The sequence below is a fragment of the Molossus molossus genome, unplaced genomic scaffold, assembly GCF_014108415.1.
Source record: "Molossus molossus isolate mMolMol1 unplaced genomic scaffold, mMolMol1.p scaffold_m16_p_22, whole genome shotgun sequence".
NCBI classification, from domain to species: domain Eukaryota; kingdom Metazoa; phylum Chordata; class Mammalia; order Chiroptera; family Molossidae; genus Molossus; species Molossus molossus.
In genome coordinates, this window is record NW_023425358.1 from 34529982 (window position 1) to 34550997 (window position 21016).

General features: G+C 51.5%; 1 protein-coding gene across 1 annotated transcript; it reads left to right on the top strand.

Moving 5' to 3' along the window:
- The first annotated feature begins 3279 nt into the window (after positions 1 to 3279).
- Positions 3280 to 16514, top strand: ORAI1 (ORAI calcium release-activated calcium modulator 1). The gene is made up of 2 exons (XM_036276347.1): positions 3280 to 3620; positions 15514 to 16514. The coding sequence occupies exons 1-2, from the start codon at positions 3321 to 3323 to the stop codon at positions 16120 to 16122; spliced, it is 909 nt and encodes a 302-aa protein (XP_036132240.1). The 5' UTR covers positions 3280 to 3320; the 3' UTR covers positions 16123 to 16514.
- The last annotated feature ends 4502 nt before the right edge of the window (positions 16515 to 21016 follow it).

Below are 21016 nucleotides of genomic sequence, written 5' to 3' on the forward strand. Positions count from 1 at the left end.
AAAAAAAAGAGAGCCCTGGCCGGTTTGGCTCAGTGGTTAGAACGTCGGCCTGCAGTCCAGAGAGACCTGGGTTCGGTTCCCACTAAGGGCATGTACCTTGGTTGCAGTTTGTACCCGGCCCCGGTTGGGTCGTGCGGGTGGCAGCCACTCAATGTGTCCCTTTCACGTCAATGTTTCTCTCTCTCTCTCTCCCTCCCACTCTATCTAAACAAAAAATGGAAAAATGTCCTCAGGTGAAGATAAAAACAACAACAAAAGAGAATGGAAGGTGGGTATTCTATTTTTTTTTTTTTGGTACATGCCCCTAGCAGGAACCCAACCCGAACCCGGGACTCTCTAGTCTGCAGGCCGACGCTCCAACCACTGAGCCTAACTGGCCAGGGAAGGTGGGTATTCTTATAAAAATACATACTTCTATTTAAATATGTTGTACTTTATATTATATATTTATAATATATAAATTATTTAATAATAAAGGGCTCAGAATAGTGCTGTCATTGGTAAATACTACTTAAGTGTTAAATTTTCTTTTTTTACTCCATGTGATGAGCTTGCTACCTGCCAAGGATGGTCATGCCATCTCCGACCAGCCCCGGGCTATGCCCATTGTTCCAAGTGGTGTAGCCGGTTGCAACAGCCCTTTCAGTTGGATCTCTACACCCTCATGCACAGAGCTGACTGAAAAATTTTATTTGGCCTCTTCAGATATAAACCCAAAAGGCTGAGAGCACACCTCCCTGACCACTAAGGGGAGCCACACGGAGCTTGGAGGCACTGCAGGGATGGGCACCCTGGATTCCAGTTATGATCCCTCACTGGCTTCTTTGGTGTCCTTTCACAAGGTGATTTCTTCTGGAACCTCAGTTTTTCCATCTGTTAAACAGGCGTTCAGGATGGGGTTGGTGCATCTCATGGTCCCACCTAGCTCTAATAGGGTAGGGAAATGCTATCAACCACACAGGCCTTTCAGGACCCTAGGACCCTGGGGTGAGAAACACTCCCCCACCCCAGTCTGGATAGCACTTTTATTATTATTATTATTATTACTATTATTTTTGCTCTGTGCAGATGGTGGGATTCAAACCCCAGATAATTAGGAGGAGGTAGGAAGGGTATAGTAGAGGAGCCTGAGAAAGGAAACCTGGCCCCATTCCCCCAAAACTCCCTGCTGAGTTGCCACTTCCTCCCCAGATCCTTTTGTTCTCCTTAATCAGCAAATCTCTACTCCTAGCTTCAAGCCTCCTCCCTTTCTGCCTGCTGGCCTCCCTCAGGCCCCACAGGCCTCCAAATGTTGTGTGTACCCAATTCTGGGCTGGGGGTTTCTTTGAATCAGGAACATTTCATTATTTTATTCATTAAACATTTTTTATGGGGGAATCTGCAATGTGATAGGCCCTGGGGTGGTAGCAAAATTTAAACAGACATGAACTTTGCTCTCAGGATACTTACCTGTAGGGGAGGGGAGGAGGACCACGGACAAACTGGTCAATACATAAACTAGGTGACTTCAGATACTGCAGTGATCAGAGCTATAAAAGAAATAAAACAGGGTAAGGTGATAGAACATGAAATGGGGAAGGTCTCTCTTTGGAGGTGATATTGGAGCTGAGACACAGATGGTAAGTGGAGGGAGTAACGAGTACAAAGGCCACCAGAGGAACAAGTTCAGTGCGGTGAGATTTCCAGTTCCAAGTTCTCTACCCAAGTGTTCATAAAAACAGGGAAGGGCCTCTGGGGGAATCCCATAGACTTTTCTGGGATGGAAGTGGTTCTTCAGTTTTATCCCACGATGTGGGTGAGTGGAGGGGCGCTCTCTAGTGGTGACAACAGTTAAATTTCACACAGCTGACCTGGAATGCCGCAAGCTTGTGTTTTGACTCTGGGCTAACCATGAGCTAGCTCGCTTCACTCATTCCTCTCTCCTACACCTATTCATTCAACTAATATTTACCGAGCACCGTGTATATACCTAGTGATATTCCAGATGCTGGGGGAAGAACTCAACAGTAAAGGATCCTGCCTTCTTGGGGCGGACATCCTAGGGGACAATTCTCAGCTCAGTACTCTACACCCATCTCACCTCTGTCCTCCACTATTCTGCAGCTAAATTGGCCTCCGAATGCTCCCGCCAGATAGTGCTGCTTCGGGGTCTTCGCACCTGCTGTTCCCTTCCCTCTGGAAAGCAGGTCCCTGGCTCTTGACATTGCTGGTTCAGGTCTCAGCTCCAATAGGACCAAGTAGAAAGGTGTGAGCTGATTTTGTTTGTTTATTGCCTGTCCTCCCCACTAGAATATAAGATTCCATTAAAGTTGCCATTTTCCTGGAATCCTCAGCCTGGCACTTAACAGGCGCTCAGTAAACACTTGCTGAATGGGCGTGTTATCGGGTGCCCGCCTGGCCTACTTTGTGCCAGTCGCTGGTGAACTGTAAGTGAATGAATTGGACGAAAAACAATCCCCGCCCCTTTACCCTGCTTTATTTTCTCTCTACATTTATCACCTTCTCCACTATTATCATTGACTTCTTGGTATGTCTCCACAACTAGAATGAAGGCTCCAGGAGGGCAGGGGATCGTGTCCACCTGGTTCATCACCCTACCCTCGCACCAGAACAGTGCTGGCATCCAGTAGCTGCTCAATGAATACAGAATGAATGAACTCCAGATTCCAGCCTGCTTCTTCTTGCAGACCTGCAGCTACCTTGTTCCAAGGGGGAACCGGGCCTCTGGAACCGCTCAGAGGGGGCCTCAGGCGACCCGACCAAGGCGTCCGAAGTCCGGGAGAAGGGCCTTCAGAGCAGTCGAGGAGAGGGGAGGGGCCGGCAGCGAGAGCGCGAAGGGGCCCCGGGATCCGCGGCACTTCCAGGAAGAGGCGCGGGGCGCCGTCTGCGTCGCGCCAGGCACTGTGGGCGGTGCCGTCGGAGGAGCCCCGTCACATGACTCGCACCGACCCCGCCCACCCTGTCGTGGGCGGGGTGTCGGGTGGGCGGGGCACATGCAAATCAGCTTGGGGCGGCGGCCAATCGTGGAGCGCGCCGAGGGTCCGGGCCGGGGGGGATCCGGACGCGGGCTGGCACGCAGGCTTGCGTAGCTTTCGCCAGTGATTTTGGTAGCGGCGCTTCGAGCCTGCGAGCTGCGGCTGCAGCCACTCCTCGACCTCCTTGGCGCCCTCCGCAGCCGGTCGGGTCAGGCCCGGCCCGCGCGAGAGACAGGCGGCGGCTGCCTCCGGCGGAGGCGGAGGCGGAGGCGGAGGTGCGGCGGGGAGTGGGGGCCGCTGCCTCCGCTGGCGCCCGGGCCGGCCCGCGCCTTTGCAGCGTGCTCCATGCATCCGGAGCCCGCCCCGCCCCCGAGCAACAGCAGTCCCGAGCTTCCCCTCAGCAGCTGCAGCACCACCAGCGGCAGCCACCGGAGCCGCCGCCGCAGCGGGGACGGGGAGCCCCCCGGGTCGCCGCCGCCGCCGCCCGCCGTCACCTACCCGGACTGGATCAGCCAGAGTTACTCCGAGGTGATGAGCCTCAACGAGCACTCGATGCAGGCGCTGTCCTGGCGCAAGCTCTACTTGAGTCGCGCCAAGCTCAAAGCCTCCAGCCGGACCTCGGCTCTGCTCTCCGGCTTCGCCATGGTGAGCTCGGGCCGCCCTGCCCTGCCCCCTCTGTTGTCCCGGCGGCTGGCGCCCGCAGCCCCGAGGGGGCACACGGGCGGCCGGCTGGGCGGGCCAGGCGGGCTGAGGGTGCGGGGAACAGCTGGGAGAAGTGTGTCCTGGACGCGAGGAGAGGTGGGCGACAAGTGACCTCCGATGTGGCGATTGGGTGTCAGACAAATGTCCAGGCGGGGCCTTAGGTGCCTTCCGACGGGCAGACTTGATGCAGCAAGGAGGGAGCCACCGCAGGCTCCTTGGAGCAGGTCTGTAAGAACCCCGTCCCGCCTCTGTTCGGGGCAGGGAAGGGCATCAAGCAAGGGTCCGATCTCCTCTGGAGCAGGTGGCAGGAGGTGGGGACGCTGTGAACCCCTGAGCTCACTCTAGTGTGCATTACCCTCGAGGCCAGAGATATTGGCCACCGTCCTGTTATCACCTGTTAGAGGGGATTTCCTGACACCCTTTTTCCTCCCACATTTTCCGAGAGAGCCTCAGCCGAGGGGTTTGACAACCACTGGCCACCTTCAGTTTCTTCTCCCTACAACTTGCCACTGAGTCACTGGGTGTGGGGGAGGAAGGTGGGAAATGTTCTGGTTGAGTGGGCTCTTTCTTGACTTGAGGGGGTAGGCCTGTTTTCCTCTCCCCGAGCGGGTTGGAGTGAGGAAGGGGTGGGGTCCGTGAGGCTGCTGGCTGGGTAGAGAAGTGGCCCTTCTGGCCTGGAATCTTGGAGTCGCCCAGGGCAGGGCGCTACGTAACATTTTTTGTTTCTCTGCCTGCATAAATGGGGTCTGCTCCCCCACACGCTCTCACACCATGGTCACTAGCCCAGAGCCCTCCTGCTTGTCAGGGAGTGTGCTCAGCCCTTAGCCTTGAGGGAGGGAGTGGCTACACCCTTGGTGTTTTCTCGGGAAGGGAGTGTGTCTGGTACTCTCCCTGTGTTCTACAAAACAAGTGGACCAAGACCTTGGAGCCTGAGCTTTTTGAAGTCCCGAGCGGGCCCACAGCAGTCAGCCACAGTGCAAAGGCCGGGTGATTGGGGGTGGGAAGAGCTCTCTGAGCTCTGCCACTTGCTGCCTGTGTGACCTCAGACATGTCCCTCCCTGGGCCTTGATTTCGGAATCCCTACATGAAGGCCATACCCAGTTTCTCTGGCTTCACTTGCTCTTAGCGGAAAGGCTGAGACGTGATGTAGTTTCTCTGGCTTTAAGAATTAAATTGAAGGAGCCTTGAGAGAGAGTGTGTGCGTGTGTGTGTGTGTGTGTGTGTGTGTGTAAGGGAGTGGCACTCTAGTTTTTAGTTTAGGCTTATGTGATGAAAATCTTTTTTTTTTTAATCCTCACCCGAGGATACTTTTTCCCTTTATCTTCAGTTAGAGTGGGAGGGGAAGATAGACATAGATGTGAGAGGCACATTGATCTGTTTCCTCCCGCACGACCTCAGCCAGGGCCGGGGGGGGGGACTGAACGGAAATCAAGGTACGTACCCTTGACTAGAATCGAACCCGAGACTCTTGGTCCTAGGGCCAACGCTCTAACTGCTGAGCCAAACTGGCCAGGGCTAAAAATCCTTTTTTATCAGTCCCCCATCCTAAGAGACAAGCCTCTGCCTTTCCCTGAAGAATCTCTAAAAGTGGACATTTACCAAACACTTACCGTGTCCCGGGAATTGTGTGGGGCTCCTAACTTCAACACTAACTCCTTAACCACCCTTTGAGGGGATTTTGTCAAGGTTATTCAGCTAATCTGCTGGAGTGGGATTTGAACCCATGTCCGCTGGCAGCCAGAACTCTCTTGGGCACTTTGTCATTTGTGTGTATGGAGAGCTGATCGATGCCCAGCAAGGAACATGTTAGGGCCAGGACTGGAGAATGAGAGAGCAGAAAAGTTTTTTGGTTTTTTAAGGCTTTTTTGTTTGCTTGGTTTTGTTTGGTTTTGGTTTTTTGTACTCATTTTTCAGAGAGAAAAACATCAATTTTGTTGTTCCACTTACTCATGAATTCATTGGTTGCTTCTTGTATGTGCCCTGAGTGGAGATTGAACCTGCAACTTTGTCGTATTGGGATGACGCTCTAAGCAACAGCTACCCAGCCAAAGCCAGAAAAAAAAAATTTTTTTTAAGCAAAAGAAAATTTTACAGTTTGGGGGAAGAGAGTGACACCAGTGATTGTCTGCTCTTCACAGTAGTGCTCTGAAGATGGTGGGATTCCTGTTCTCCTTTTTTTCTTGGGGTCATAAAGTCATAGTTGCCCACGCTCCTTCCTTCTCCAGAAGTTCGGATCAATGGGTGACACTCTCCTGCCTTCTCTAGTCCATTTTTCCTCTCAAAGAAGCAGGCCTTCTAAACAAATGTCACCTCCCTCTTCCTCTTACTAAAAACAGAGCGGGGAAGTCGGGAGGCAGGGTCAGCTAGTGGCTTTGCCTTCCAGACTGTCTCTTTGGGGCCTTTATTTTCCTCAGTGGGGGTGACAAAGACTTTTTGGCTCTGCCGATGGAATCCCCAAAAGTTCTGCCGGCAGGGAAGGGCTGAATCCCATGACAGCCTTTGCTCTGGGGAAGCAGTTGCAAGAGGGTAACCATTTGTCATGTGCCTGGAAATCTATGGTAGAGACGGGATTGGGGTGCAGAGGGGGACTCAGCAGGGCAAGTCTGCCTGCACCCCACTTCCATCACAGACACCCAACCTTGTGAGCGAGCCTCTAAGGGGCAGGGGTGCCACACAGCTTAGTACCATGGAAACAGAGTGAGTGAGTTTCCTGGACTACTCTCCTCTGTCCTGTGAGTCAGCACTATTAACTGCCCGCCCCCCAGAGCTTCCTTCCTAGAGACCTAGAAAGCCAGAGGAGCCAATGTGACCTTTGATCTCCTGGGATGGGAGAGTTATCAGGGATGCCAGGCTCACAGTTTCCAGGTGATACTGAGGGAGGGAGGGTCTCCTACCAGCCTGCAGGGGATTGAGACACACACACACCATGAGTGGAAGGGCCTGGTCAGGTGTCCTCGTGTGTTGGGGAGACAGGCTCTGGGACCTCAGACAAGCGGTTTTACTCTTTGGGGCCAGTTTTCTCATGTACAGAGGAACACATATCCTCTTCCAGGGACTAGTGTGAGGATTCGTTACAAGGCCCAGTTGGTCCTGTGGCAGGTTGAAGAATTTTCAGGATCTGATCATGTGATGTACACCTTAGCTGTACCCTCTAGTCTGCAGACAAGAGTCTCGCTCCTGATGGCATTTCTAGAAACAACAGGTCTTGTCTGGGCTCAGCATCCAGACTCTAAACAAGGGGCCCTGGTTGTAGCACATGGTCAGCATCCTGCAGGTGCTCTTGAGCCAAAGGTACCCTCGAAGGCTATGGTTCCGACTATTCGTCCCTCAGTTTACCGCTCAGTGATAGGCTGCCAGCCTTGGCCTGACTGTTGCTTAAAGGATTGTGGCAAGCACACGTAGCAATCTTGGTTTGCTGGGGAGGGCAGGCTGTAACGTTAGCCTAAGCAGAAGATAATTGGGAAGGTCAGCCTGCTGCCGTAAACAAAATGCTTTCCGTGACCTGGGATCAATTATTTTTGGATTATCTGCCTCCTCGAGTTCTCTGCCTGCCAGCAACCTTTTGTTCCCAGGTTCCAGAAGTTGCTTGGAATTTCCGTGAAATGAGTTGGAAGGTAGGGCTCAAATCATAAGACATTATTGAGTCTCTGTGTTCAGAATCCAGGGGCCGTGGAGATGAGTGAGAAATTACTATTACTTCTCAGTGCTCATTAATTAGTAGTGATCATTGCTATTGTTGGTTGGGCTTTTTCGAGAGACCTGCATTTGTACTAAGTGTTATACCATCTCTTGTGATCTTCACACAGCCTAGGAAGGGTTGAATGGCTTGCCTGAGGTTACCTGGCTGGCAAGCTGCAGAACCCTGTGTCCTATGGGACAGGAAGCATCACAGTGGTGACAGGCTCACAGTGGTCAAAGTAAGAACGGGACTCTGGAGCCAGGCATCTTGGTTTCAAATCCCGGCTCTTCCACTTACAACTGTGAGATCCTGGGGAAGTCAATGTCTCTGGGCCTCAGTTTCCTCATCTGTAAAAGGGGGATAATAATAGTACCAACTTCATGGGGTTGGAGTGAAGATGGTCCAGATGGTCCCCAGCTTAAAGTGGTTTGGCTTAATGGATGTTTTGACTTGACAATGGTGCGGAAGCAATTTGCGTAATAAACTATATGAGGTAGTCAGCACTTATTTATTTATTTTTATCCTCACCCAAGGACATTTTTCCATTTTTTTGCTCAGATAGAGTGTGGGAGGGAGGGAGAGAGAGAGAGAGAGAGAAACATCAACGTGAAAGGGACACATTGAGTGGTTGCCACCTGCATGACCCTACCAGGGCCAGAGACAGACTGCAACTGAGGTACGTGCCCTTAGCGGGAACCGAACCTTGGTCTCTCTGGACCGCAGGCCGATGCTCTAACCACTGAGCCAAACCGGCCAGGGCATCAACACTTAATTATAAACTAGGCTTTGTATTGGATGATGTTGCCCAACCGTAGGCCAATGTAAGTGTTCTGAGCACATGTAAGGTAGGCGAGGCTAAGCTCTGATGTTCAGTAGGTTAGCTGTGTTAATGAAATTTTTGACTTGTGATATTTTCATCTTATAATCAGTTCATTGGGATGTAACCTCATTGTAAGTTGAGGAGCATCTGTATTTGTAAGGCACTTAGAATATACCCGGGGGGGGGGAATATACACACACACACACACACACACACACACACCTGTCCTGGGTACCCAGGAATCTCGCTCACCCTTGTTCTCACGTTGTTGGGACTGATTTTATAAGGGTTAACTGATTTAGAAGAATGTGATTCCAGCTAGGCCTTGAGGGTGGTAGAGTTAGGGCTTGGGGAAGAGCCTCTGACCAGAGGAAGTGTTGGGAACAGTGACAAAGCTAATTTATAGGGTCTCAGGGCAAGGCAGAGGGGCTGCTTTGGCTAGAGTGGAGGGTGTGTAGGAAGTAGAGGAGAAAGATGAATCTGGCCAGGTAAGATGGTGCAGGGCCTGGACTGGCTATCTAGAATTTGAACGCTTATATAGGCAGTGGGGAGCCACGGGAGGTTTTGGAGTGGAGGAGTTATACTGTTGATGATGTTACTATTTGCTGAACACCAAGCTTGTGTCTGGACCTTTTTCTTTGCATCTTATTTAATCCTCAGAGCAGCTTTAAATGTATGTACTGTAGATAGGAAAACTAGGGCTCCTAGAGGTTATGCTCACCCGGTTAGTAAAATTCAAGCCCTGATCTGACTTGGAGCCTTTTCTATTCAACCAGTCTCTCTAGATCCCCTATAGCTGGCTGATAACTGAGCCTTTGAATCTTCCAGATGTCAAGCTCTGCACTCTGGGCTGTGTAAATGGAATTTTGCTGAATGCCCCAAGGGGACAGTGCTCCCTGCCTAGCTGAGCAGCCTTTTGTAAAAGTTCACAAGTGCCTGGGGCACATTTCTGGAATTTACAGTGGCGTCTGTTGTGAGCTCTGCTGGTTCCCGGTCCAGGGCTGGTGAAGGACTCTAGGGTTTTCCAGGGGGCACTGTGGTAATCAGTGTGGAAGTGGGGGACTTGGAGAATTGAAACTGAGAAAGTTTAAACCAAAGCCAGTTAGTTTCTCTCTGACGGCGCTTCTGGGAGCCTTTAATAAGCTCCCCAGAAGGGGTGTCTCAACCTGACAGCACCAGACTTTTCTTTGGAGGAGAATCTCCTGGGACTATGATTGGGACAGCCCTCTTTGGGAGCATTGGTTTAACCCAGGAATTGGCCAACTGTTTCTGTAAAGGGCCAGATAGTAAATTTTTTTGGCTTTGCGGGCCACGTGATCTCAGTGGTGCCTATTGAATTCTGCCATTTCGGCTTAGTGGATATGGGCGATTTACAAAAATTGTAGTCTGTGGGCCATAGTGTGCCAGCCCCTGGTCTCAGTGGCGATCTCCAAGCTTTTGCGTGCACACCTCTCTCAAAAATTGTCAGCACTAGCCTCAGTATTTGTATGCTTATGTATGCAAATACGTATACGTGCATGTGTGTTATACCTTATGTATGATATGCTTTCTAACAAGACATACGTATAATGAAAAGTTGAAAGGAATGTTCATTAGAAGTCCCGATACGGTCTTCTGATTCCCAGTGGATCACATGGGATTGTCTGTCAGCCCTGGGTTAAAATACCTGAAGATCAGGTCTTACCTCTTTATTCCTTAACTCTTCTTTTGCTGAAGCAGCTAGAGGGCCAGGCCTAGAGCTGGATGCTGGAGGAAGAGAAACAGTAGAGTGGAAGAAACATGGCCCGTCCTTACATCTTCAGAACACGCTCAGGAAAGTGCAGTGGTGGAGGAGCATGGAAGGACACTTACCACAGCCTGAAAATACTTATTTGCCTAAATGTTCAGTGCCAGTCATCCTCCCTAGGGTAGGGAGTTAGCTGTCTTACTTCCTGCTTTCTCTCCAGCAAAGCCACAGGATCCTTCAGGCACATAATAGATTCTCAGTAAATATGTTCCATGAATGAATGAATGGCCCTGGCATCACCTGGAAGACCATGGAACAGGGCTGACTTGGAAGGTAAAACCTAAAGAAGTCCGACTTAGCCAGATGAAAGAGAAAGTCTAAGCCTCTTCTCCCCCTCCCCCCCACCCCCCCTCACCCAATCTGCAATTCAATCTAGTAGTGGTTTATGACATACATTTAGTAAGTTGCAACCAGAATTTTTTATTTTTTTACTAGATAGAGTGGAGGAGATGGAGGGAGAGAGAGAAGAACATCAGTATGAGAGAGGCACATGGATTGGTTCCCTCCCGGGGCCAGGAATTGAACCTGCAACCCAGGTACGTGCCCTTGACCAAGAATCGAACTTGAGACCCTTCGGTCCTCGAACCGATGCTCTAACCGCTGAGCAAAATCAACCAGGGCAACATTTTTTTTTTTTAAAGGAATACGAATGAAATTAAATAGAAAGTTGCGGCATGCATCCTGTCTTGCAAGAATAGACCTTGTTAGTGCTTTTTTTAAAATTATTTTTATTTATTTTTTATCCTCACCTTAGGACATTTTTGCATTTATCTTCAGAAAGAGTGGGAGGGCGAGAGGGAGGGAGGGAGAGAGAGAAACATCGAGTGGTCTCCATCCACATGACACCAACTGGGGCCGAGGACAAACTGTAACCGAGGTACATGCCCTTAGCAGGAACCGAACCCGGGACTCTCAGGTCTGCAGGCTGATGCTCTAACCACCGAGCAAACTGGCCAGGGCTTGTTAGTGCTTTTAAGGATAGCTACTGTTTAGTGGAACTTTTGTTTCTGATATAAATGTGTGTGTATCTATTTATAGAAACATTTGGAATACCTGAGGTAGTGGTCAAAACAGTTTGTAAACGGCCAGACTGGGCCTCAGCCCTCTCTTAATAGATGGTTTGCATCTGAGGTGGGACCGGCAGGCTCAGACAGCTCTGTGTGACCTGGGTGACTGCGTCTTGGCAGCTCTCCTATTCCAGGCTGCAGCCACCCACCCTCCTCAAAGTGAACAAGAGCCCAGGCTTGGCCCTGTTCACTTTGAAGAGGTCCTATCTCCCAGCTGTGGGCGGTAGGGTTGGGTCAGGTATGGGTGGGCTGCCTCAGACGGGCCTGGACTGTCAGGCGCCGGGTGGTCAGGGTCTCTGGAATCCAGCAGGGCTGAGGAGAGGTGGTTGGCATTCATGCATAGTGGTCAGACCTTGGCAAAACCAACCAGACCCTAACTTTCAGAATCACATGACCCTCTTGGCTCATGCTTGAAAATTGGCATCCCAGTGTCCCACGTGTGGGGAATCCTCGGACCACTGTGAGGTGGGGCAGGCGGTCTCGCACCCTTCCTATCCCTTTGGGACCCCTGTGGCCAGGTTTAAGCAGGCTTGTGGCTGGATAGGAGCTGTTTATTTTGGTTTAACGGCCCGGCGCTCCAGCTATATTTACCTTGTGAAGCTGCTTGCAATCTGATCTATCTGTCCCGGACTCAGCTGGGGCCCGGGGAGTCGCCTGCCAGGTTCATGAGGCCCCTGTGACTTTCGCTCCTGTGGCCTGGGGAGATTTCTCAAGCGGGAAGCATTCTGGAAAAAGCAGTGGCTTTTTCAGGATCCACGAGTTGCGCCAGCCATTCTTTACGCTGCCCCACGGCACAGAACTTGATCCCTAATGTGGGAGGGATACATGCAGCCAGCCTTCGTCGCTGAAGTTCCAGGAATTGTAGGGTCCAGCGAGGGTAATGGGGTTTCTTCCAGAGCACAGCCGAGGGCCCCTTCCTCTTCCTCGGAGGGCCTGGTGTCACAGACTGAGCCGCCCAGCCTCTCCCTGGCCTAAGAGCCGGGGGAGGGCTGGCCAGTTCCGGTGTCCCCCGGCCAAGCATGTCCCGAGCCTGGGGTTGTGACAGATGGTGTGGGAAGGGTGGTCTCTGTCGTGCTGGTGTGGCCATCTGGCCAGGTGTGGTTTGCAGCACACTCTCTCCTTGTGCCCAGGGATTGTAGCTTGGGCAAACAAGGCCCAGAATGGGGGTCCAGCCCCTCTCCTACCCCAAGGGGTACACATGGGTATGTAGGCTGAGCTCTCTCCAGCTTGAGCTGAGGACATCCAGGGGCTATTTCTCTTCCACTTCAAATGCTGTGTTTTTCTTTTTCACTCAGATTTATTGAGCACCTCCTGTGGGCCGGCCCTGTATTAAACATTTTCTTTCCAAGACCACATTTAATCTCCTCGGCAACTGTCTTAGTCCATCTGGGCTGTTGTGACAGAATACCACAGACCGGGTGGCTCATAAACAGCAGACATTTATTCCTCGCAGCTCTGGGGTCTGGGAGTCCAAGGTCAAGGCACCTGTAGTTCGATGTGTGGCGAAGGCCGACTTCCTGGCTCCTGGACACCGTCTCCCCACTGTGTCCTGTGTGATGGGAGGCAAAGCCTCTTTTATTTTATTTTTTTAAAATATTTTTTCTTTATTGATTTTAGAGAGAGAAGGGAAAGGGAAAGAGAGAGAGAAACACTGATGAGAGAGAGCATAGATTGGCTGCCTCCTACATGCCCCCCACTGGGGCTCGGGTCCACAACCTGGGCATGTGCCCTGTCCAGGAATCGAACCGGTAACCTCTTGGTGCATGGGTCGACGCTCAACCACTGAGCCACACCAGCTGGGCACAAAGCCTCTTTTATTTATTATTATTATTATTTTTTAATCCTCACCCGAGGACACTTTTTCATTCTTTGTTCAGATAGAGCAGGAGGAAGAGAGAGAGGGAGAGAGAAACATCGATGTGAAAGGGACACATCGAGTGGCCGCCACCCGCACGACCAACCAGGGCCGGGGACAAAGTGCAAGCGAGGTACATGCCCTTAGCGGGAACCGAACCCGGGTCTCTCCGGACCGCAGGCCAACGACAAAGCCTCTTTTAGAAGGGCACTAATCCCATCATGGGGCTCCTCCCTCGTGGTCTAATCACCTCCCAAAGGCCCCACCTCCTAACACCATCACATTGGGGGTCAAGGGTGCATCTTATGGATTCAGAGGGGATTATGCAAACATCCATGTGAGGGAAATGCTCCTGTTACTCCCTTTCCACAAGGCTTTAGAGCCCAGTGGACTTGAGTTCAGATCCCTCACTCAACAGCAGTTACAACCCTTGGGACCACTGACCTCGCCTCTCTGAGCCTCCGTTCCCTCCGTTGTAAAAGAATAATAATGGCCTTGCTAGTGATCGTTGATACTTCATTAAGCTTCGCTATGCCAGGTGTTGTGCGAAGGGCACGTGGAGGGGCCATGTTCACTCTTCGTGGCTACACAGCCGTCCCTCGAAGCGCGCAGTGGCGAGGGACGACTGCATATAAATAAAGAACCCTGCTTCGCGGAAATCAATGTATCGCAGTCGAGCCTGGAACTGATTAACTGCGGGAAACGAGGGCCGGCGTCTGCAGCGGAGAGACCAGCATTACCTGAAGGTGCCCCCACCCATACGCTCCCAGTGGCCAGCCCAGGGCCTGTGCGCCTTATGGGTCTGGACGTTTCCAGTGAGTGAGTAAACAGTGGACCTGGGGCCGCCAAGCAGCGGGCTCTCCCGCTTGTCCCTTATCTGGTTTCAGATTCCGGGGCAGCAGGCCAAAACAGGAAGAGGAAGTGCTGGAGGGTTGATGCCCCTCTTTGCCCACGTGGGCAACGCCCTAAGGACAGAGACCATGGCACCTCCAGATATGGCCTTTATTTGCCGTGTCCTGGTAGCCTGCCCTGGTGCCCTATATCCCTCAACCACATGTACTAAAATCCCAGGGTTGGCATTAGGCCACCAATGGTCTTAAAAAACAGCCAAAATCCTGATGATGCTGCTCCAGCCTTATATGAACTTGAAACATTTGGTCAACTCCTGGGCTGAAAAATTCATACAGTCCTCAACTGTGGGAATTACAGAGCAAAGGTCTGTGAATCCCATTGGATTTGTCTGAAAAGTCCTATGAAAATATCATGTCAGGCCTTCTAAAGAGCGTGTCTGTTATTGTCACCAGATTCTCAAAAGGGTCAGACCCCAAGGCAGCTCTAGATTGTGTGTACCCCTGCAGCCAGAGGAGATAAACCACGGAGCATGTCACAAAGGGATGGTTTGGGGACGACGTTCCTAAACTGTGGCTCAGAAAATAAGGGGTACTTGCCAGAGTCCCGGCCTAATAAAAGGCAGAAGAGTCAGGTTTCAAAGCCAGGTTGCTTGGCCTCAGAGCCCGTGCTCCCAACCACTGCCCCACACTGCCTTTCCAAGCTATAGGAAGGGTACAGAGGAACAAGAAATGAAAGCGAACTGGGCCAGGCATTACAGGCAGGAGAGCTGGTGGGGAAGGAAGGAGCCCACCATCCTCCCCAGGAGTAAGGTGGTCAGGGCAGGCTGGCGTGGGGCTGGTGGACACATTTTAGCATTAGACCTCCCGCTATCTGAGCCGGGCACATACGTAGTGAACTCTTTGCGAAGGGTCACTGTCCTTAATGATATTGCCATTAGTGCCCGCTGCTCTAGGCCCAGCAGATGGGCCCTGGCAGTGTGCCCACCGCCTGCTGCTCCCGGCCCAGATCTGATGAGCTGGCTTCTTCAAGTGGGGTGATTTGCAAGGCCCAGGTGAGAAGCAGCAGGTGGCAGGCCTGGAGTGTGCCCCTGGTGACCCCGGATCCATTGGTCTCCAGGAACTGGGGAGCAGTTAGTGCGTCAGCCGTGGGGCCCTGAGCCCGGAGCTGGGGCTTGAGGAATAGATGGCCCCTGGACTGTCCCACTGCACCTGGCTAGAGCCCATCTCTTCTGGGAAGCCTCCCGTGGTTCCTTGTGGTTGGTGCACTGTATTCTCAGAAGGGCCCGGGCCTGACCTGGGAGGGCCTTCATCTTCATCCCCACCTGCGGGGAGTGGGGGGCCGACAGGGAGGGTAGTAGGTGGTTGCTTTTTCTTTTAACAACCAGCTGGGTGGTCAGAGCAGTGGCTGTCCTTTGAGAGGTGTTTGCCATGTGCCAAGAGCTCTCACTTAATTGTTAAATAATTCTATGAATTAATATGATGTTCCCGTTTTACAAATAAGAAAATTGGGGTTCGGTGACTTTCCCAAGGACTGTTGAGTAGTAGAACTAGATTCAAATCCAGGCAGCTTGGGCTCCAAGCCTACTTTCTCTACCAGTACTTTCTGCAGCTTCTCTCAACCCCACGTAGATGAGTTTTATGATCTCCATTGTACAGATGTGGAAACTGAGGCCCCGAGAGGCCAGGTGACTTGCCCAGGGTCTCGGAGTTTGGCAGGAGGAAAGCCCCTGTGGGCCGTAACTGCCCTGGTGCTCAGACCGCCTCTCCCCTACCCCCAGGTGGCGATGGTGGAGGTGCAGCTGGATGCTGACCATGACTACCCGCCCGGGCTGCTCATCGCCTTCAGTGCCTGCACGACAGTGCTGGTGGCCGTGCACCTGTTTGCGCTGATGATCAGCACCTGCATCCTGCCCAACATCGAGGCGGTGAGCAACGTGCACAACCTCAACTCGGTCAAGGAGTCACCCCACGAGCGCATGCATCGCCACATCGAGCTGGCCTGGGCCTTCTCCACGGTCATCGGCACGCTGCTCTTCCTGGCCGAGGTCGTGCTGCTCTGCTGGGTCAAGTTCTTGCCCCTCAAGAAGCAGCCAGGCCAGCCACGGCCCACCAGCAAGCCCTCAGCCCCCGGCGCCGTCTCCAACGTCAGTGATAGCACTGGCGGGATCACCCCAGGCCAGGCCGCTGCCATCGCCTCCACCACCATCATGGTCCCCTTTGGCCTGGTCTTCATCGTTTTTGCCGTCCACTTCTACCGCTCACTGGTCAGCCATAAGACGGACCGACAGTTCCAGGAGCTCAACGAGCTGGCTGAGTTCGCCCGCTTGCAGGACCAGATGGACCACAGAGGAGACCACCCCCTGACACCCGGCAGCCACTATGCCTAAGCCCTCCCTGGGCCTGGGCACTTCCCAGCTTTGGCCTTATGCCCTTCCCCATGACCTTGTCCTGCCCCAGCCTCAAGGACAGCCTGCACAGGGTGCGGGCTTGCATCAGGGGGCAGAAGTGGAGGGAAGGGAAGAAGCTCTTAAAGAGAAATTACTGCACTTTGAAACTTTCCTCTAGGAGAATAAGCACTTCCTGTTCTTCCAACTCCAGGTTCACCTCCTGTTAGGAGGCCACCAGTGGGAGCCAGAGCCAGGACAAATGCTCCCTTTGTCCCTCCTCACCCATGCCAGTGCCATCTGGATGCTTCCTGTCCTTTCTGTCTTGACCTCCCCCGCCCTGTTCAGTGTTGAGTGTGTGCGTGTGTGAGCACATAAATATACTCATAAGGGATGCCTCTCTTGTGTCTGTATTTGTGGGGTCTGGGCTGCCTGGTGGTATTTCTCCTGGTGCCCCAATCAGGTGAGCCTCTAAGCAGATTGTTTTTTCAACATTTTGAAAAATCTCAAACCTACAAAAAAGTTGCATGAACAGTAACTGAAATGTATGTGCATTCAGTTCTTCTTCGCGGTATTTCTGTTCTATGAAATTACCGTGAACACTGAATTAGTGGTCACTGAACTGGCGCTCCTATGGGAAACATGGGATTAGGTTCCTGGGAGCCTCTGGTCACAATCTTTTTGTCAACCGATCAGTACGTCACCTTGTTTTATGTATGTTTCCTATTTAAAGATACCTTCTTTGGCTCAGCCTTTGGAGGTGACTCCGCCGAGACAGCACCGGTGCACATTAAACAGTCCTTTTCCAATCCGCCAAGTGCGTTGCAGTCTGTCTCTTCCCACCGACCGAATTTCTGCCACAACATTTTGGTGCTTTGGCCGGGAAGCCGACAGCCATGCTGGCCCCTTGAGCCACCATTGCCAGAAGCCGGCGGGAAGAAGCCACTAATTTGGGCCCCTGTGACGGAAAGGAAGGCGTGCCACCGGTGATTTCACTGGACCCTGACCCTCGCCGGGCCCGACTAGTCGGCCACCGCTGTGCTCCAGCGGACTCCAGGGAGGATAGAAAAGCCTACCAGGACATTGCATCACTCCAAATGATGCTTCAGATAAGGACCCCCAACTCCTCTCCTCTGCACGGTGAATTCTAGTTGCTGCATCCCTCCCCTTCAACGCCCCTATTTCAGCAGGAAGCAGTCAGAGAGATTGTTGCCCCTTCCTCTCGCAGCACCAAGGGAACTCCCTGCCAGGTGTTCTCCCAGTCTGCTCGGAGCAGCTTGAGAACCAGGAGTGGGGAATGAGCAGGCCAGCCTGACACAGAGGATCACAGAGGATCCCCTTATCAGTGCAAAGACACCCCCACCCCTAGCTCTTGAGAGAAGGCGAGCCAGGTGCAGCCCCTTAGGCAGTGCGGCGACCCTGCCCTTGGCTTCTGTAATTCCCATGCATCCTTCATCCTCCGACCTAAACTACAGTGGAGCCCGAAGGCCCCCAAATGCCCGGAGGCTTATGTATAAAAGGCGGCAGGAACCTGGGTGCGAGGCTCAGCCTTTGGAGGTGTCGTCGCTGAGACAGCACCGGTGCCCATTAAGCAGTTCTTTTCTAATTCTCAAAAAAATAAAATAAAATAAAGCTACTTTCTTTAACATATATTGTTGATTTATTGGCAAGCTTACCTGACATGGGCATTTTCTCCTCTAAGGCTCATCACAGTCTTCCTGCATCCAGGACACTAGACAGCACCGCACTACACTTGAGGACCGTTTTAAAGGGCAAAATCAACAAAAAGCACAAAACGTGAAAAACGTGGCACTAAATGGACCACGAGGATACTAGCTGCTGAAACAAGGCAGAGGGTTTCCTTCTTCAACCTCAGCAAGTAGGCAGATTCCAAGTACAGAAACCGTCAATGATGACAGTCACTGTTTTTGCCTGAGCTGTATGCATGAGTTTTAACTATCATGACCTTTCATGCTTAAATATTTCCTCCTTAGCCTGGCCAGTGTGGTTCAGTGGTTGAGCATCAACCCATGCACCAAGAGGTTGCCAGTTTGATTCCTAGTCAGAGCACATGCCCAGGTTATGGGCCCGATCCCCAGTGGGGGGCGTGCAGGAGGTGGCCGATTGATGTTCTCTCTCATCGATATTTCTATCTCTCTCTCCCTCTCCCTTCCTCTCTCTCTAAAATTAATAAAGAAAAAAAATTTTTTTAAATACTTCCTCCTAAAACCAAGGGCATTCTCCTACAATGTGCCCACAATTCAGGAAATCTGACATTGATACAATACTATCTACTAGAACATCCCTGTTCATCTTCCTACTTGTCTCAATCATGTCCTTTCTAGCTGTGATTTTTCCATCCAGGATCAAGGTATTGCACTGAGTTGGAACAGCCTCCCTTTGTCCTTGCAACATTGACATTTTTGAAGGGTCCAGGTCTGTGGTTTGAAGAATGTTGCCTCAGTCTGGTTTGTCTGATATTTTGTCATCGTTACAATTAGGTGGTGCATTTTGGCAGAAATATTCGTCTCCATTTTGCAGATGACAAAATTGATGCCCAAAGAGGTTAAGTAACTGGTCAGAATTCGAACCTGGAAAGTCTGGTTCGGAGCCGGGGCACTCCCAGAAATCTTACATAGGCAGATTCCCATTTGCTTAAGAAATAGGGAGATCCAGCCGTAGCACTGGGGCCGCCCTCTTGTAGAGCGACAATGAGTAGGAGCTGAGTTGCAGCCACCCTCTTCCTCAGGACACGTTTGCCACAGTCCCCACTGCTCCCTCTTGCTCACACCAGGCCAGCCTCATCTGTGCTACTTGCCTGGCCTCCAGGGGCCTTTGATTTTGAGAGCTGTCTGTCTCAGAAAGTGGCTGTATAAACAAAGCGCTCTGGCTAAAGTGGAGGGTGGGGGAAAGTGTGGCTTTATATTCTTGTACTGTGCAGACTTGAACTTAGCCGGCAGCAGCTTTGTGGGCTGAGTCGGGAAAGGGGTCATCCAGTTTCCTATGGCAGATTCTTGCCTTCATCCTGCATCACGTGCACCAGGACCCACCCTGAATGGCCTGGACCCAGTAGGATGATTAGGATGAGGCAGGAGCCCTTGTTTGAAACCTTCCACTGCTCCCTAAAGAAGACAGAGGCACCTTCTTCCATGCATCCCTCTAGAACAGCTGTTCTCAACCTGTGGGGGTCGAACGACCCTTTCACAGGGGTCGCCTAAGACCATCGGAAAACACGTATTTCTGATGGTCTTAGGAACCCAGACACCGCCCGTCTGTCTGTCTCCAGGCAGGTCCACCCACATGCAGCTGAGGAACTGTATTAAAGGGTCATGGGCCCTGGCCGGTTTGGCTCAGCAGTTATAGCGTCCGCCTGCGGTCCGGAGAGGCCCGGGTTCGGTTCCCACTAAGGGCATGTACCTCGGTTGCAGTTTGTCCCCAGCCCTGGTTGGTCGTGCGGGTGGCAGCCACTCGATGTGTCCCTTCACATCGATGTTTCCCTCTCTCTCTCTTCCTCTCTCTCCCTCCCACTCTGTCTGTACAAAAAATGGAAAAATGTCCTCGGATGAGGATTAAAAAAATAATAATAATAAAAATAAATAAATAAATAAATAAATAAATAAATAAATAAATAAATAAAGGGTCGTGGGCCCTGGCCAGTTTGGCTCAGCGGTTAGAGCATCAGCCTGCGATCCAGAGAGACCCGGTTCGGTTCCCGCTAAGGGCGCATGCCTCGGTTGCAGTTTGTCCCCGACCCTGGTTGGTCGTGCGGGTGGCAGCCACTCGATGTGTCCCTTTCACGTCGATGTTTCTCTCTCTCTCTCTCTCTCTCTCTCTCTCTCTCTCTCCCTCCCTCTCTCCCACTCTATCTGAACAATAAAATGGAAAAATGTCCTCGGGTGAGGATAAAAAAAAAATAATAATAAAGGGTCGTGGCATTAGGAAGGTTGAGAACCACTGGTCTAGGAGATCCACCTCCCTGCTTCTGCAGAGACCTGTAGTCAGGTTTTCTTTCTTTTTTTTTTTTCTTTTTTCTTCTTTGCATTTATCGTCAGAACAGGAGGGAGAGAGGGAAAAACATCCAACGTGAGAAAGACACATCAAGTGGTTGCCACCCACACAACCCCAACCGGGCCGAGGACAAACTGCAACCTAGGTAGGTGCGTGCCCTTAGCAGAAACCAAACCCGGGACTTTCTGGTCCACAGGCCTACGCTCTAACCACTGAGCCAAACCGGCCAGGGCTGTAGTCAGGTTTTCTTTCCAAAACTTGCCTGAACTCAAGAATCACCAGATTGGCTTGTAAAATGCAGATGCCCAAGCCCCTCCCCAGGGTGTGTCAGATTCTGTGTTAACTCCAAGTATTCCTAAATCCAGGCACTTGTACTTAAGAACAAGTCTCTTTAATTTCTGTTACTCATATTTTGAATAGATGATACATTCACATGATTCCAGATACGCAGTGAAATGTTTCCCTTCCCTGTTCCCAGGTTTCCGGTTTTCCCCAGAGACAAGGGTTGTCTTGTTAGTTTGTTTTAAATATGTTTTTATTGATGAGAGAGAAACATCCATGCAAGAGAGAAACATTGATCAGTTGCCTCCCCTACATACTGCAACCAGGAATCGAACTGGTGATTTTTTGGTGCATAAGACAATGCTCAACCAGCTGAACCACACCAGCCAGGGCGAGACAACCATTGTTGCCAGTTCACTTTATTTCCCATATAAAGAGAGTTTATACATAAACAGCATCCACCCCCTACTCTGAAAAATGGTAGCCTGTACACACTGCCACTGTTCTGCACCTTAAGAGCAGATAGACCATTGTTCAAGTACAATCACTTTCTAGCTTGGTGGCTTGTGAACCTCCCTGGACCTCAGTTTCCTCCTCTAAAATGGCA

Bases quoted from the DNA above. Each gene is read 5' to 3' on its own strand.
- ORAI1 (XM_036276347.1), top strand. From the start codon at position 3,321: ATGCATCCGGAGCCCGCCCCGCCCCCGAGCAACAGCAGTCCCGAGCTT. The intron at 3,621-15,513 runs GTGAGCTCGGGC...CCCTACCCCCAG, and splicing joins TGCTCTCCGGCTTCGCCATG to GTGGCGATGGTGGAGGTGCA.